The sequence below is a fragment of the Lasioglossum baleicum genome, chromosome 7 (assembly GCF_051020765.1).
Source record: "Lasioglossum baleicum chromosome 7, iyLasBale1, whole genome shotgun sequence".
NCBI lineage: Eukaryota > Metazoa > Arthropoda > Insecta > Hymenoptera > Halictidae > Lasioglossum > Lasioglossum baleicum.
Window position 1 is genome coordinate 1,807,527 of NC_134935.1, and position 17,623 is coordinate 1,825,149.

General features: G+C 42.5%; 1 protein-coding gene across 1 annotated transcript; it reads right to left on the reverse strand.

The window, feature by feature from the left end:
• Nucleotides 1-1,925: 1,925 nt before the first annotated feature.
• On the reverse strand, nt 1,926-8,451 carry LOC143210562 (uncharacterized). Its single transcript, XM_076427515.1, has one exon. The coding sequence runs from the start codon at nt 7,368-7,370 to the stop codon at nt 3,384-3,386; it is 3,987 nt and encodes a 1,328-aa protein (XP_076283630.1). The 5' UTR covers nt 7,371-8,451; the 3' UTR covers nt 1,926-3,383.
• Nucleotides 8,452-17,623: the final 9,172 nt, after the last annotated feature.

Sequence of the window (17,623 nt, forward strand, 5' to 3'; positions counted from 1 at the left end):
GGAAAAAATGCAATGTTTTCATAGCAAGGGCATCTTTAATAATTTGAGACAAATTATAATTTAATTTAATTTACTACAATATATAATTTAAATCACCGATGTCTTTGTTTATAAATTTATGTATATTTCTTGACATTTATAAATTATATTATGAATATTTAGGATATGCTATCTGTCCTGCAAACAGATTTGTAAGTACCAGCCCGTTCGCGTTCGTGCGCGCAAAAATGCGCGCGGCGGCGCACAGTGGTCCGGATCGAAGAAGTTGGTGTCATCTTGTTATAACTTTTGAACTATTAGAGAGATCGTAATGAAATTTTCACCAAAAATATTTAAAAAATAGTAATTCTTACCTAGACATAATTAAATATTTTTTGCATTTGTTAAACAATAATTTTTAATAACTTTTCATTGATTTTTTTTATTAAAAAATGAATTGTTCAAATATAGTTTTTAAACCTTTTTTTACTTGTTATGAACAATAATTTTTAGTGTTGGTCTTAATCTTTAACACATAAAAGAATGCTTTCCTATGTAAAAAAAAGAAATATTTTAAATACATATTGCGACTAAAATAGTACTAACATTATGTTCAGTCAATATTACCACAAATAAAAAAGTAAGCTAATAAAATAAACATACCATAATTTGTCTTTCGTGATGATGTATGATGATCGATTGAATTAGTTAATTAATAATTCTACTGCCTCAGGATTCAGTATTTTAGGATTTCTTTTACATGTTATTCTTAATTGTGACATGTACGGGTCAGATGTTAACAATAATTTCAATCTAAATAGAAGTGACTGTCGAAGTCAATTTATACAGGGTGTCCCACCCGATTTCGACATCTTGTTTTTCTCGCTATTGTTACTCGTAGCAAAAAATGTTTCACCAGAGGCTCGAACGGTATCGAGTGGAGCATATTTTGACGCTATGAGTTTTTTCGTGACTGGACGCGTAAAGGTCATATAAAGGTCAACTTTGTTTTTTTAAATGGAATGAGATATTTTTTAATACATCAATCGATGCAGCTGGACATTCGTTATAAAAAAGTACTAACCTATGAATGTCGAAAAGTTAGTATAGTTCAGGAGATATTTCAATTTAAATAACTCTAAAATACCATTACTGTCGTGTACTAACAATAAGACGTTAGACAAGTAAGTAAACACTAACGTCTTATTGTTAGTACGACAGTAATGGTATTTTAGAGTTATTTAAATTGAAATATCTCCTGATATTTAGTCTCCTGATGGTTAGTACTTTTTTATAACGAATGTCCAGCTGCATCGATTGATGTATTAAAAAATACCTCATTCCATTTAAAAAACTGAAGTTGACCTTCATATGTCCTTTACGCGTCCACCTACAAAAAAGCTACTAACATCAAAATATGCTCCACTCGATACCGTTCGAGCCTCTGCTGAAACATTTTTTGCTACGAGTAACAATAGCGAGAAAATCAAGATGTCGAAATCGGGTGGGACACCCTGTACATGTATATATATATACTCTATTTATCTCTTATAATGTGTTATTGCAGAAACGTTCATATTTGGAACATTTGATCAATCATACGTAGTGTTGTATAAAGCTCGAGTCTTCGAAGCTTCAGAGCTCAGTCTTAAAGACTAAGTTTCTATAGAAGAAGATTTAGAAGAAGTCTTTAAGACTGAGCTCTGGAGCTTCGAAGACTCGAGCTTTATACAACACTAATCATACGAGCCTGTTTTACGCAAGCGAAACGCGTCGCGAAGTAACATTGACAGCTTTGAACGTTAATAACTTGCAAGGTAGGACGAGGTAGGACAAGATTTTTGCACGATTATATACGGGAAAGAATACTGAAAATGATCCAATTTGTTATAAACCGTGACTTTTTGAGACCCTGTAGATATTCCTTGTCAAATGTAAAAAATTTGGCCAATTTTTTTATTTCATTGATGTTTCGTTGGCGAATTGTCGCCGGGCTGACTCAAGTTTAGCTCGACTTGATCAGCCGAAGGATAGCCGTTCTATCCTTGACAAAGGACCGGAGTGAATGGGTGCCAGAAATGTGGTCGAATCCTTCGTTTGAAAGGCAGAAATCCACTTTATTTTTCACCGCTCGCGTCGCGATCCTTGAAGTGTATAATCGTTGACGTGAAAATGCACGCGCGAACGAAATGTACTACAATTGACCACGAAGTAATCTGTCGACGGACCGTGGAGAAAAAGACGTTGTGACGGCGATCGATTTGAGTTCGAAGACGGTTTTCGAATGGGAAGGTGCCCCTGTCGACTTTGTTTTTATTTCTCAGAGGTATCGATTTGATGATCGATCGCTCGCCGTCACGAATACGTAACAGTCGAGCGACGCATGCGTGACTTGGCAGCGCGTCGTTATTGGCCGACTCGTACCAAGCAGCATACGCGCCCGGGTATTTTGATTCCGAACATACCGCCCGCCTCGGATCTGTTGATCCGATGACCGTACAATTATTGGCGAAGTTCAGCGTGCGGCGCGAGGTTGTGGATGCCGAGTTCAACGCATTTAATCTTAACCTATCGCGAGGTCTTAACCTACTATGTACACGAACAGTATCTTAATCTACTATATACATTTGACGGAGAGGACGATGTACACGTTGCATTCACTCGTCGAACGTGACCGCCCGCCATGAGGCCTACGAGGTTCCATTTAAATTCTCTTTGTTGCCGCCCGCTGAGGAATTCAGTTCTGCTTCCTCATTGTTTATCTCGACCGGAAGAAAGCATAATTGGGTTATCGGTCGCTTATACTCTCCTTGAGCCGTTCTGACGGTAACGACACGCGAGATACCGTCGTGGCCGGGATGACAACGTAAGATTCGTCCTGAGTTCCATTTAGTGGGTGGCGCGAGCGAATTTTTTATTAGGACTATCCGCCCGGGTTTCGCGAGATTTGTCGATATGCGCCACTTCGGTCGTTGCTGGAGGGTGTGTAAGTAGTCCGCTGACCACGCTCGCCAAAAACTTTCCGACAACTGGCGCAAGAGTTGCCATCGTGATAGTCGATTTTCTCGGACATCCAACAGCGTCGGGGCGGGAACCGCATTGAGCGCAGATCCGATTAAAAAGTGACCCGGCGTAATGGCCGAATAGTCATCGACATGATCGGACGCGGGAACGAGGGGGCGCGAATTTAAACACGCCTCGATCTGACAAAGGATCGTTGTGAATTCCTCAAATGTCAACGTGTGAGAACCGATAACGCGTTTCATATGGTGTTTTGTGCTACGCACGCCCGCTTCCCAGAGCCCACCGAAATGTGGAGCTGCTGGAGGAATGAACTTCCACGAAATTTGATCCGTCGCTAGTTTATTAAGGAAGTTAGTATCGCGAGTAGCAGCTCGAAACGATTATGCGATTTCTTTGTCGGCGCCTTGGAACGTGGTTCCGTTATCCGAATACATTATGTGCGGGAGGTCTCGACGCGAACAGAAGCGATCAAAGCACGCTAAGAAGGCGGCGGTCGAGTAATCGCTTACTAATTCTAAATGAATCGCACGAGTCGTGAGACAAATAAACAGAGCGATGTACGATTTTCTCGCTTTATATCCGCGCCCAGCGGTAGTACGCACAAGAACTGGTCCCGCATAGTCCACACCGGTATGGAGAAAGGCTCGCTCAGCGCGATTGACACGCGGAGCTGGAAGGTCTCCCATCAATTCGGACGCGATCGCGGCTTGCTCACGTGTGCATGGAACACAGCGATGTAGGACGGCGCGAATGATCGGTCGCGCACGGGGAAGCCAAAACTCTTGCCGAAGGGTGGACAGTGTGAGCTGAGGTCCCGCATGGAGCGAACGGATATGGATGGACGAGATCAGGAGGTTGACGAGAGGATGTGACGCAAGTACAATTGGATGCTTCGTGTTCTCAAGCATCTCAGCATTCCGTAGTCGTCCTCCCACGCGGATCAAGTCATTGTTGTCGAAAAATACATTTAAGGGCAGCAGAGGGCTGCCTCGAGGAAGAGGCTGCCTATTTCGTAAACAGTCCACTTCCGAGGGGTATCGACTTCGCTGAATATACTTCAGCCAAAATATTCGCGCTCTTTGAATTTCTTCGGTCGTCAAGGCCTGTCGCGACGGAATGAGCGAGTCATCGCGTCTTGTTATCTTACGAAGTCGTGCAATGAAGCGACACATGTATGCCGTTACACGAATTAATCTCGACCATTGCGAGAAGCGAGTCGCGAGATCCCAAACTTCACCCGGAGTTATTGTGTGTGCGGAGACAGCTGGTCGTTCTTCGAGCTCAGCAGACGGTTTTAGAGGAGGTGTTTCGCGCGGCCAGCAAGACGATGGATCTTTGAGCCAATCTGGCCCGGCCCACCAAAGCGAATGTTGACTGAACATGGATGCGTCAAACCCGCGAGACGCACAATCAGCGGGATTATGGTCTGTGGGCACATGGTTCCATTGAGCAGTCGGCACTTTCGACTGAATTTCCGCGACCCGATTTGCGACAAATACCTTCCATCGCGAGGGAGTTTGAGCGATCCAAGCTAGGACGATTGTTGAATCAGTCCAACAATACACAGGACTGTTGTGCAAGTCAAGTGTTGTGCGAATAAATGACATTAGACGCGCGAGTAATGTCGCTGCGCATAATTCGAGCCGTGGAATACTCAGTGATTTCACGGGAGCAACCTTTGATTTGGCCGTGAGAAGCGAGACTGCGACCTCTCCATTTTGCATTGTAACGCGTAGGTAGATAACTGCCGCGTATGCACGATTGGATGCATCGGCGAAGCCATGCAGTTCGACGGAAAGCGCGCTCGATCCGAGATTGATCCATCGTGGTAAGGATATCTGACGCAAACACGGGAGCTGCTTAAAATAGGCCGTCCAGACAGCATGGATTTCGGAGGGGATACACGCGTCCCACTCACAATTCAGTCGCCAGAGTTCCTGCATAATAATTTTCGCGGTGATGACGACAGGGGTAACCCACCCGAGCGGATCGAACAACTTCGCGATCGTGGATAGGATGGCGCGTTTTGACTGAGGAGCCGTGTTCTCGAGCGTTACGTCGAAACGAAATGAATCCGTCTCCGGATTCCAGGCAACTCCGAGAACTTTTAGGCTGTCGTCGGGCTGCAGCGTTTTTCCGCCCGCGAGACCATGATCGGTAGGGTCGCTGTCGGACATTAGAACCGCAGAATTACTTGCCCATTTTCGTAAGTGAAGCCCGGCTCCTTTCAACAATGAGATGAGTTGATCGCGGGTGTGACGCGCCAGTTCCTTCTCATCGGCTCCGAATAAGCAATCGTCGACATAGATTTGGCTTTTCAAAATTGAGCACGCTAATGGATATTTAGATCCATCGTCCAGTGCGAGTTGTTTAAGAACTCGAAGAGCCAGATAGGGCGCGGGAGCGGTCCCGTACGTAACCGTGCGAAGCTGATAATGGCGAATAGGTTCCGCGGGTGTCGGACGCCAAATGATTCGTTGGTAATCAACATCGCGTTCATCGACCAGTATCTGTCGATACATTTTTGTAATATCGGCGATGTAAACATACCGATGCATTCTCCAACGTAGAACGACCGCGGGCAACTCCGTTTGAAGCTTTGGACCAACCAATAAATGATCGTTGAGCGAGGTGCCATTCGACGATTTGCACGATGCATTGAAAACGACGCGAAGACGTGTGGTCGCGCTTGTATCTCGAATGACGGCATGATGCGGAATGTAGACTGTCTGCGAAGAGATGGGTTCCGGATCGCAAATTTCGATCATGTGACCGAGATCGTGATACTCTTTCATGAAGGCCGAGTATTCTGCAGCGAGTTTCGGATTTGAAATAATCCTTTGTTCCTGACGAGACCACATCACCTTAGACGCGGGGAAGGATGACCCGATTCCGATTGGGGGTTCTTGGACGAATGGCAATCGAACGCAATATTGCCCTGTCGTCGTGCGAGTGTGCGTGGCCACAAAGTGATTTTCGCACTCCGTTTCCGCGGGAGTAACGTGTGTTTGCGCTGGGAGCTCTTCAATCTCCCAAAATTCACGCAACGCGAGGTCTAGAGCGTCGGAGGTTATGGTGTGGAATGTTTGGACTTCGCGAAGTGGTTGCAAGGGTGGATTAGGAAGAGGACCGGATAGGATCCAACCAAGAGTGGTGTTCTGCGCTACCGGTTGATTGGAGTCGCCCTTCCGTACACCATCGAGTAATAGCGATCCGTACACGTCAGCTCCAATAATCATTTCGATCGGGTCTTGGCTAAAGGGTATATCGTCCGCGAGATCGAGACCCCGAATGTACTCTAAATTGAAATTACCGGTGACGCGATGTGGCAGGTAATTCAACAATGATTTAACGATTAATGCGTTAGTGGAATATGTGGACTCTGTTCTGCGGGTTGAAGCGATTGTCAAGGTGGTCGCCGCTGTACACCGTGTCTCACCATCACCGACGCCGGTGATTGAGATGGAGACGCGAGATCGCGGAGTTCGCAGCCGTTGAGCGAGATTTTCGTTAATTATCGATACGACGGATCCTTGATCGAGGAGAGCGCGAACGCGTTGCGTACGATTCGAACTGGAATGTACGTCGATTCGAGCGGTTGCGAGAAGAATATGAGCCGAAAGTGCGGTCGTTTGTAACACGGAGTGCGATGGTATCCGCATAGCGTTTGCATCCGACGTGGTACTCGCGAGACATGCCTCGCGCTCTGTTTCCGATTTCACCGCGTTGTCAAAGTGAAGCAAGGTGTGGTGTCGCTTTTTACAAGTGTGACACGTATAAGAGCTTGGACAAGATCGAGTATTATGTTTCGCGCTCAGGCAGTTAATGCAACGACTTCCTTGCTTCACATACTCGAAACGTTGTGATATCGTTTTGTCCCGAAAGGTCTTGCATCGGTGCAGGGGATGATCCGCTTTGCACAGTGGACAACTTCGATCTGTCTGCATCGTTGTGTGAGACTGAGCAGATCGCGTAGGACCTGATCTCGCTGTGGATGAACGCGCAGTCGGGATGCTGGCCTGCGAGGTGGTACGCGACAACGCTTCGAGAGACCGAATTCGCGATTCAAGAAAATCGTCGAGTTTTTGAAACGTGGGAAACTCCGTCGACGTTCCCAACTCAAATTCCCAATCGCGACGCGACGTTTCATCGAGACAATTGACTACGAGACAGACGAGCAGTTCATCCCACGATTGAATGGAGCAACCTAAGCCTTGTAATGCTAAGACGGACATGTTTACTCGTTGGCGAATGTCGGATAGAGCGGTTTTGTTTTCGACCACGGCGCATGGGAGATTTAAAAGCGAGTGTACATGAGCGGTTATCAACCGACGTTTGTTGTCATACCGTTTTTCAGTAGCTCCCATGCGATGCGGAAATTCGCCGTCGTGATCGCGAGATTACGAATTATATCGAGCGGCTCCACCTCAAGGCATGAAAACAAATATTCCAGTTTGGATACCTCTGACACTGTTGAGTTGTCGATAATCATCGACGTGTATCGGTCCCGAAAACTCTCCCATTCGACAAGAACGCCGCTGAAGGTGGGCAGGTTTTTTCGCGGAAGATGGTCGTTTGTTGTCAGCGATCCTCCGGTTGACCGAGTCCCCTTGTCGGCGCCGTCTGTTTGGATGTTGGCGGCCACGTTGGTTTCTTCTTTCTCGAGTCGCGCCAGGATTTCCGCCATGAAATCGGAGCTCTCCAGATAGGTTTCGTGGAGGATCCCAAAGTGTTGCTCAGTAAAATAGAGCAATTTTTTGCGTTGGTCGGCGGTTGCGCCGGCGACGATTTGTCGATTGAGCGATTGGCACTCCTTGAAGGCATCCTCCAGCTTGGCAATGCGATTGCGCACCGTTGCGACCGTGTACTTCGATTTGCCAATCTTTTTAAAATTGTCCAATGCACGGTTTACCACGTACGCAGCGTCCCTTTGTTGTGCGAATAGATTTTCAAGGTCGGCCATCTTTTCCGGTTGCGGCGGTTCCATCTTCACACGCACAATTTAGCACAAGATTCACTCAGATCCGGCTCGAAGGACCAATTTGTTTCGTTGGCGAATTGTCGCCGGGCTGACTCAAGTTTAGCTCGACTTGATCAGCCGAAGGATAGCCGTTCTATCCTTGACAAAGGACCGGAGTGAATGGGTGCCAGAAATGTGGTCGAATCCTTCGTTTGAGAGGCAGAAATCCACTTTATTTTTCACCGCTCGCGTCGCGATCCTTGAAGTGTATAATCGTTGACGTGAAAATGCACGCGCGAACGAAATGTACTACAATTGACCACGAAGTAATCTGTCGACGGACCGTGGAGAAAAAGACGTTGTGACGGCGATCGATTTGAGTTCGAAGACGGTTTTCGAATGGGAAGGTGCCCCTGTCGACTTTGTTTTTATTTCTCAGAGGTATCGATTTGATGATCGATCGCTCGCCGTCACGATTACGTAACAGTCGAGCGACGCATGCGTGACTTGGCAGCACGTCGTTATTGGCCGACTCGTACCAAGCAGCATACGCGCCCGGGTATTTTGATTCCGAACAATTGAGTATTAACTTTTAACATATTGTGAACAATAACTTTTAGTGTCGATGTTAATTTTGTATCACAAAAGAGTGCTCTTCATCGTAAACAAAAAAAAAAAGAAATATTAAGTGATGTGAACAGGGCACCTCGAAGAAGAGAAGCAATTTTCTTAGTGAAACGTACTGTCTCTAAATGTCTACGCTTTAAGTATTCGTCCTAATTACAATTCTTGGTAAACCGAATTAATTTTTTCATTTTCAAGGTTGATAGACATTTAGGAAGCAATACAAATTTGTTAGAAATCGATATGAGAAAGTTGACTTTTTAGCTAAATGACACCAACTTCTTCGATCCGGACCACTGTGCGGCGTCCATGGCACCGTTCGTGGCACCGTTCGTCGAAATGTTCGCCAAAATGCGCGCGGCGGCGCGGCGTTCCCATAGCTGATGGATCGGCCGTTCGCGCGAATGCGTGTCGAAATGCACGCCGAAATGCGCGCGGCGAAGTTCGTGGCGGCGATCGTGGCAACGTTCGTCGAAATGTTCGTCGAAATGTTCGCCGAAATGTTCGTCGAAATGTCATAAAATATCCAAAAATTCAAGTCATTTAATCTCGAATCTGATGCTTCGTAGAGACCTGAACATTACATCTAAATAAAGTGCCAACATTTTCTGTATTTCTTTGTGTAGTATATACCGCTGCAGCTCCCATAGTTGTTCGCAAGAAAATCTGGAAATAACACAAATCCGTTCCGATCACCATTCGTCGAAACGTTCGTCGAAATGTTTGTCGAAATGCGCGGTTTGCGGCGCGGTTCGCGGCGTGGTTCGCGGCGCGGTTCGCGGCGCAGTTCGTCGGAATGTTCTAGTCTGTACGAAGCATAATACTTAATAAGTCGAGCAGTACATTTGAAGTAAAATGATTGTTTGTTAGTTACGTTCGTTACCATAAGTCTGTTTTATTGACCGACAGTCCTATAGAACAACCAACTGCAGTGTTTCCGTTTCCACACGGTCTTCTAAATGTATTTTTGATTCAATGACGCTGGAAATTCGTACGCGCATCGCTCCAGTTGAAGTGCGAGGAGTTGTTAATTGCATTCGATATTGATCGTCACAATCCATCAGGGAACTCCGAATGGATTAAATGTTGCGTCATTACAATGAAATGCCGTTAACGCGTTTCAATTAATACAAAAATTGAATTCAAAGTAGTCGATACGACACACGGTATATTGCACGCGGCAGTATTTCTTTCAACACGCAATTGGCAGTTTCATTTATGCACGGATCAAGTGACCAAAAAATGTGCTGAACAATTTGTAATGTCAATAAATAATTTTTTTTCGCACAAATCTTCATTTTCAAACAAAATACACATTTCGAAAACTGTTTGATCACGAATGCACCGAACATATCTCGGCGTATTGTTCGTTTATAAATCGAGTGTGGATATTTATGCATACAGTAACCAAATCGAAATTCGTATAACCTGTTAACGGTTTTGAATGTATACAATCGAGGTTATTAATAAATATCGGCACGGGGGTGTGGTATTATCTGTTTACCAGTTTCACATAAATAGATAGATGCAGCACAAAATAGAAACGACGATAAAAGACAAAACGCTTTTGAGTTGACAGCACTCGTCGCGAGTGGAAACAGCCAAAAATGGTGAGAGACAGTAGTACAAGTAACACATTACAAGAGACAGTAATACAACGTACTGTTATGTCGTGCAGAAGGAAAGGGGTTTACCTTTGGTTCGTCGACAACCCATTTCACCGACACTGTTTTCATCGACACCATTTGACCGACAGTAACTTTTGTCGACACTATGTCTTCATCGACACGGTTTGACCGACACCATGTTTCCAGCGACACGGTCAAATCGTAGACATATATTTTCATCGACAGTCCGTCTTTAGCGACAAGTTAGAGTTCATTCATTTCCACTGACACCAAATTCCCGTATTTGCTAATGTAGATTAATCGTTATTATCATTGTTATGTTCTCGACGCATTTAGTTGCTTGTATAATAAATAATAAAGAGAATTACGCATTTAGTTGCTTGTATAATAAATAATAAAGCATTGTTATTTAGGTAAAAGTTTTTATTGCTACTTTATTAATCAGAATTTCTACAAATAAACAAACTTCATTAATAGGTATACACTATACACAAATGAATAAAAAATCGTAATATTTCATTTAATCTCAAATATAATTGTGTAAATACATATAAAAAATGTGAATAAACAGAACGAATGCTACGAATGTACATATACATATGTATACATAGATTACTAAACATAACAAAATTGTACAATAATTACACAAATATCATGAAATTAAAGCGATATGAATAATGAACTCAAACCTGTCGATAAACACGGACTGTCGATGAAAACATAGTGTCGGTCAAACCGTGTCGATGAAGACATTTGTCGACGATTTGACCGTGTCGATGAAAACATAGTGTCGACGAAAGTTACTGTCGGTCAAATCGTGTCGATGAAAACAGTGTCGGTGAAATGGGTTGTCGACGAACCAAGGGTAACCCAAGGAAAGGATGGAGTTCCCTCGAGAAATAATCCTTTTTCTTCTTTATAACTTGAAGAGTATTGAGTAGGCCACACCAACAGATTGTTCACTAGAAATCGCGCTTTACACAAAGTATACGTCCTTACAAAATAACTGACGAGTCGAAAGTCAGTCCCGCTCAATGAGAGGGTCCCTTATATGTATAGATTCTTTATAAGGACCATTGGTCTACACTAAAATGTGTCACCGGACATGAAACTCTGCCATTCCTAGTCCAGCCAAACATTTGAGTCAGCTTTGGGCAAAAGGGCAAAAATAATGTTAGTTTCGAATCTTATCGGGAAAGGTGATGCGGCATAACAGTACAATAATTCGAATGCAGCTTTCTAGGCAACATAATTCTGCATAAATAAATATTTTATTATTATACATTTCTTTGTTCTTGCATACAATTTAAATCCTTTTTCTTGTATCACGATGTAAGCATCACCTGTTATATATTCATCACCGTTATTCGGCATTTTTTGAGAGTTGGCTACAAAAATTATTTTTTTTTCTAGTATAGTGATAGCATTATTGTGACAATAGCATATTCGCAAGGATATTATTATAAATATTACAATTGTAGCCATTTTCGAAATAAATCGTCAGGGAATTGCTGGATAGACAAGGGTTATTCGGGATTAGGTTTCGAATACAGTGAGGCACCTAAGATTTACACCGAAAATATCTCCGTTGTTAGTAATACAGTAAATCCTCAGTTGCTGTCCACCACAGCCGTGTTCTGCACGGACGGCGATCGTATAGGGACACTATTTTTGAAGTGAAACTTCTTTTGGTAGGGTGTAAGCCTAATTTCGCGTCACCAAATTCGTGACACGAAAATGCGTAACGGAAGTGGTGGGGATATGGTTTGACGACTCGCGGTGACTGAATGTGAGAAACATACATCAGCGCTCGAACCGGAAGTGTATCGTCACAGAACCCTCGCTTTTGTATTTCTGTATTTAACAAACTGTGTGTTTAAAAACGTATGGTTTAACATAATAAAAGTTGCATTGACATTGTATGTGTCCCTGCCAGCGGGGTTGCCTCCAACTGTTTCTATAAGAACCCTACATCTCTCGATATTTAAGAAAATGTATGTCTCTTGACAGTAAAAAACGCAAAAGTAAGCCAAATTGGGATACGTCCCCGCTAGATTGATCTTTTATCTAGCGATTGTGACTACGTAGGGGCCCCAAATGTGCATTAGCGAGACGTGGTTTGTTAAATGCCGGACCCTTGCAATTCTGTGTACTATAGGTGTACTGCAGGCATGGGCAGAAATAGCACGCGTGCTAGTGATTTTCAAGGAGTACCCTCACTTCTCCCGGCCGCGCGTCTCAATCCCCATGGCGGCCTTAGTTGCTCCGAGCACTTGGGCCGCCACGGGGAGCGAGACGCGCGGCCGGGAGAAGTGGGGGTATTCCATAGGTATTCCTGGAGATTCCCTAGCCCGCGTGCTATTTCTGCCCATGCCTGGTGTACTGTGTACTATACATATATACTGTGTACATGTGTCTAGCGGTGTGTGAGTGTGCCACACACTCTCGCTCGAAAGCGGATCGGTACCTTTAAAAACGTCTTTTCGGAGATGTCATCTAAAAAGGCGCATAAACTACGTCTAAAAGACGTCTGAAGACGTCTCTAAGACGTACCGTTTTGTAACACAAGACATTCAGGAAACATACGAGAGCCGTTCAGACGTCCAAATGTCTTGCAACAGGCGTCTTACAGATGTCTTTGAGATGCCTCAATGCTATCTGGGCTATATAAAATATATGGTAATGACAAAGTTTGGTACTTTAAAGTTGGGACACCCTGTACATTTCAGCTTAATTATATTCCTCCCTTATTTCGTGACACACTTTTCTTTTAATGATGACCCTAACTGTTATAAATTCAACGTTTTTGTCTTAACGACCAGTTTCAAGGATCCGATTATTAAAAGCCTTCGACGACGAGTGCCTAGGCGAAACCTTGACGTTCCATCTTTTTCATATCTCCCGTGCTGAATTCTCGTGTATTATGGAACCAGTTAATCTGAATAATGACCGTCTCTTATGTAACCTAGTCGTTAATTCGTTAGTTCCGAGAGTACTTCCTACACGTCTATATTTACCTTGCACAGTTAATCGTGTAATAAGCAGTCTTGTTCTAATTTCTATAAACATACAGGGTGTTCGGCAACAGGTGGAAGAAGTTCATTCAACCAAAATCTATTCAACCAAAAGTAGCAGAGTAGCGGAGCATTGTTCTTTTGGCTGTCTGCCGCGTATGTCTTCATTAATATTCCTATTAATATATTTTTATTTCTACATCACGCAAATTAGTTCTTATTATTTTAGGAGGCCACAGTAAACGGGAAGTTTCAATCTTCGAGAAACATGATCGATGGCTTACGAAATTAGAGGTTTCAAGCTTTGAACTGAACTCAGGCTCAGTGCCGTAACGAGGACGTGGCAAAAGAGGCGCCCGCCAAGGGCGCAATTGGGTTTGGGGCGCAAAACAAAGAATACCGACCCGGTTGAGGGTCGCTTGGATGGTTTTCAAATCTTGCAAAACAATTACGAATTCTCATTACAAAACACGTATCCAAATCTAGACATAGAATTAAGGATTTTCATAACAATGCCTGTAACAACATCTTCCTGCAAACGTTCGTTTGGCAAATTAAAAATTGTAAAATCGTACCTACGTTATTCTATTGGACAAGAGCGATTAACAAACATGTCTATAATATGAATTGAAAAAGATGTTGCCAAAACATTAAATTTTGACGATATAATAGATGCGTTTGCAAATGAAAAAACAAGAACAATTACTTTATAAAATATGCTGAATTGTTTTATGTTTTTATTATATTATTTTAACATATACCTACGTTTCGTATTTCCTTTATTTTGTCGTCATTGAATATGAATAAAAATTTGTTCTTATTCAGGTTATACATTATTTATTCATACAAATACCTTGACAAATACATTATTGTATATACAGGCAACTCATTTTGATGAGGTTAATAGTATTTAATATATTGCATTTAGTAAAATTGAACTTGTTATATATAAATTTTTAATTTTTTGTCATTATTGGGTTAGGGGGGGCGCAAGTTAGACACTTGCCACAGGCGCTTCATACCCTCGTTACGGCACTGCTCAGGCTTATTGTCGTTCGATTCTTTTTCACAAAAGTTTACATTGCAAATTGCTGCTTCAATAGTGACGACGCACAGTGGGCTGTATGCCCGATTTCAGCGGTCAAAATTCAATTTTTAAAACTTTCATAAACTGTAAAATTTTTGTGGCTTGAGTTAGTTGAGTATCTGAGGAACAATCTCCCATCATTCGTTTTCCCATTCATGTATCCATAAAGCACTGAAATTTGTCGGAAGTTTGAAATTCTGTTAACACGCTTTCATTTTTCAACGAATTCACCTGTTAGTAATTGTTACCTTATTTACATACACTAACAGATTTTTGTTTTATAGAAGTTTTTTTAGCTAAGTATAAGGTATGCTTTTAAGAGAAATTCACTTTTGTACTATAAGTTATTAATATTTAAAGATAACCCCAATGATTCAGTCACTTTCATTATGATTCTAAGACTTTGTTATATCTCCGGGTGCGACCGGGTGTTCATTTCTGTGCCATTGTGTTCTTTGAAGTTTTCTGATTAAGATGCAAGAAAAAAGGCTGCTACGAAATAGATATAGATCTACGAAAAAAATGGCCATCGCGCGTGTGCGAAAATCGCAGCATCTCTCACATCCTGCATGTTCGCATTCGCTATATCTTCGTATTAACTTAAATAAATACTAAATAATAATAATAATAAACACACAATATACACTAAAATCAGAAAACAGTATATACATGAAATTTAAATAATATACAGGGTGGGGCAATAACTATGTCCACTTTGAATATTGCCTTTATTTGTAATTATATGAAAAAATGTTATGGACAAAATTTGCACGGTATAGAGGGGGACATGTTGTGACATAAACATTTTCTGCGTGGGTGGAAGAATAGAGAAGATTTCAAGGTCACCTTGATTTTTTAAATCGAAAGACCAACTTTTTGTATGATGAATCGATAGACTATCAAATTCTGAGTATAAAAGTGTTGACCTTCGTATATCCTAAATGTAATAGTTAACAAGATATTATCGAAATAATTTTCTTTCTTCTTTTGATAATATCTCGTTAACTATTAGGTTTAGGACATACGAAGGTCGACACTTTTATACTCAGAATTTGATACTCTATCGATTTATGGTATAAAAAAGGATATTCCGTTAAAAAAAATCAAGATGACCTTGACATCTCCTCTATGCCTCCACCCACGCAGAAAATGTTTGTGTCACAACACGTCCCCCTCTGTACCGTGCAAATTTTGTTCACAACATTTTTCCATACCATTATAAATAACGGAGATTATTCTTTGTAATAACTATCTTAAGAAGATATTTTAATTGTAAGTGATTACACTTTTCGATAGTGTACATAAAATAGAAGAATAACGTTAAAATATTGATTATAATCCGCAGTACTTGATTGGAAAATAGCTACAATCTTTACAATCTAATACGCTCCTCTTTATAGACAAATTTTGCACTCAAAACGCCCATTTCAGCAAAAACCGTATACAGTACAAAAAGTAGAAATCTCAAGCTTTAAAATGGTTGTTTTTTCATCTTTGGATAAATTTTAGCAAAGTTACAACAGTTTCAATATTGAGCGAATTTTGAACTAACCAATAGTTTTTCGGACCACTGTATTTTTCTTCCAATCCTTGGTTAAACTTCACCTGCGGAAGCCAACAATTTTTAACTTTTTAAAGTGTTTTCCTGCAAATTTTGATGAGGAAATACCGAAAAGCCAAGTTTTAATGTTAGGAATCCTTTGGTTCAAAGTTATGCGTGTGTAAAGTTGAGTAATTTTTGAGCCGATGGGTGGCACCAAAAGCACGCGGTGATGTCGATACCGTAGATTTGAAAGCGTAGTCGGGCCGATCCTCTTCACCCTTTACACCAGGCCTGGCCAACCCAAATGGTCTCACGCAGAGTTGGGCAAAATATGTAATTAGTTACAAATTTCGGATCACGAATAAAAGATACAAAATTTTAATTAATTAATTTTAAGGTTCGGATCCAAAAGGAACTTGATCCGAAGTTTAATTAGTTATTTTTGTATCCGAAGCAGAAGGATCCGAAGCTACGGATCCATTTGTACCTAGTTAATGTAACTAATTCAAAGTTCCTTTCGGATCCTTCAAGTTCCTTTTGACCAGCTCGAGGCTTGAATGAACACGTTCCGAGGCCCGAGGGTCGAGACCTGAGCCCAGAACACAATAGCAGTACAATAAACACGGCCGGGGGATCGCCCGGCCGTGTTTATTGCACCACTCGGCCTATGCGCCCGAGGCACCGATGATGGGCAGAAATTTTGAATTAGTTACTTTTTCCGAGATATCTTTTCAACTAAAAGCAGCACGCAGTGACCGAATTTTATCGAATTTAGACTTTTCTTAATCGGTAGAACGCCACGAATCGGCTCGTGTGACTTTCGTGAGGGCAGCACGGAAAATAATTAAGTTCAGGTTTCACTTGTCAGGGGTTTCATGCCGAGCTACCTGCCTAGCCGGGCGATTCCCCGGCCAGGCAGGTAGCTTGGCATGCAACCGCAAAGGAGCGAATGCTGACTTATTTATTTTCCGTGCTGCGCCCTCACGAAAGTCACACGAGCCAATTCGCGGCGTTCTTCCGATTAAGAAAAGTCTAAATTTGATAGAATTCGGTCACTGCTTGCTGCTTTTAGTTGAAAAGATATCTTGGAAAAGTAACTAATTCAATATTTCTGCCCATCATCGGTGCCTCGGGCGCATAGGCCGAGTGGTGCAATAAACACGGCCGGGCGATCCCCCGGCCAGGCAGGTAGCTCGGCATGAAACCCCTGACAAGTGAAACCTGAACTTATTTATTTTCCGTGCTGCCCTCACGAAAGTCACACTAGCCGATTCGTGGCGTTCTTCCGATTAAGAAAAGTCTAAATTCGATAGAATTCGGTCACTGCTTGCTGCTTTTAGTTGAAAAGATATCTTGGAAAAAGTATCTAATTAAATATTTTTGCCCAATACCGGTGCCTCGGTCGCCTAGGCCGAGTGGTGCAATAAACACGGCCGGGCGATCCCCCGGCCGTGTTTATTGCACTGCTATTGTGTTCTGGGCTCGGGTCTTGGGGCCCGACCCTCGGGCCTCGGAACGTGTTCATTCAAGCCTCGAGCTGGTCAAAAGGAACTTGAAGGATCCGAAAGGAACTTTGAATTAGTTACATTAACTAGTTACAAATGGATCCGTAGCTTCGGATCCTTCTGCTTCGGATACAAAAATAACTAATTAAACTTCGGATCAAGTTCCTTTTGGATCCGAACCTTAAGAGATCACGAATATTAGTTACTTATCTTTTAGTTGGATCCGGATTTAGTTACTTTTTATTTAAATACTGCCCAA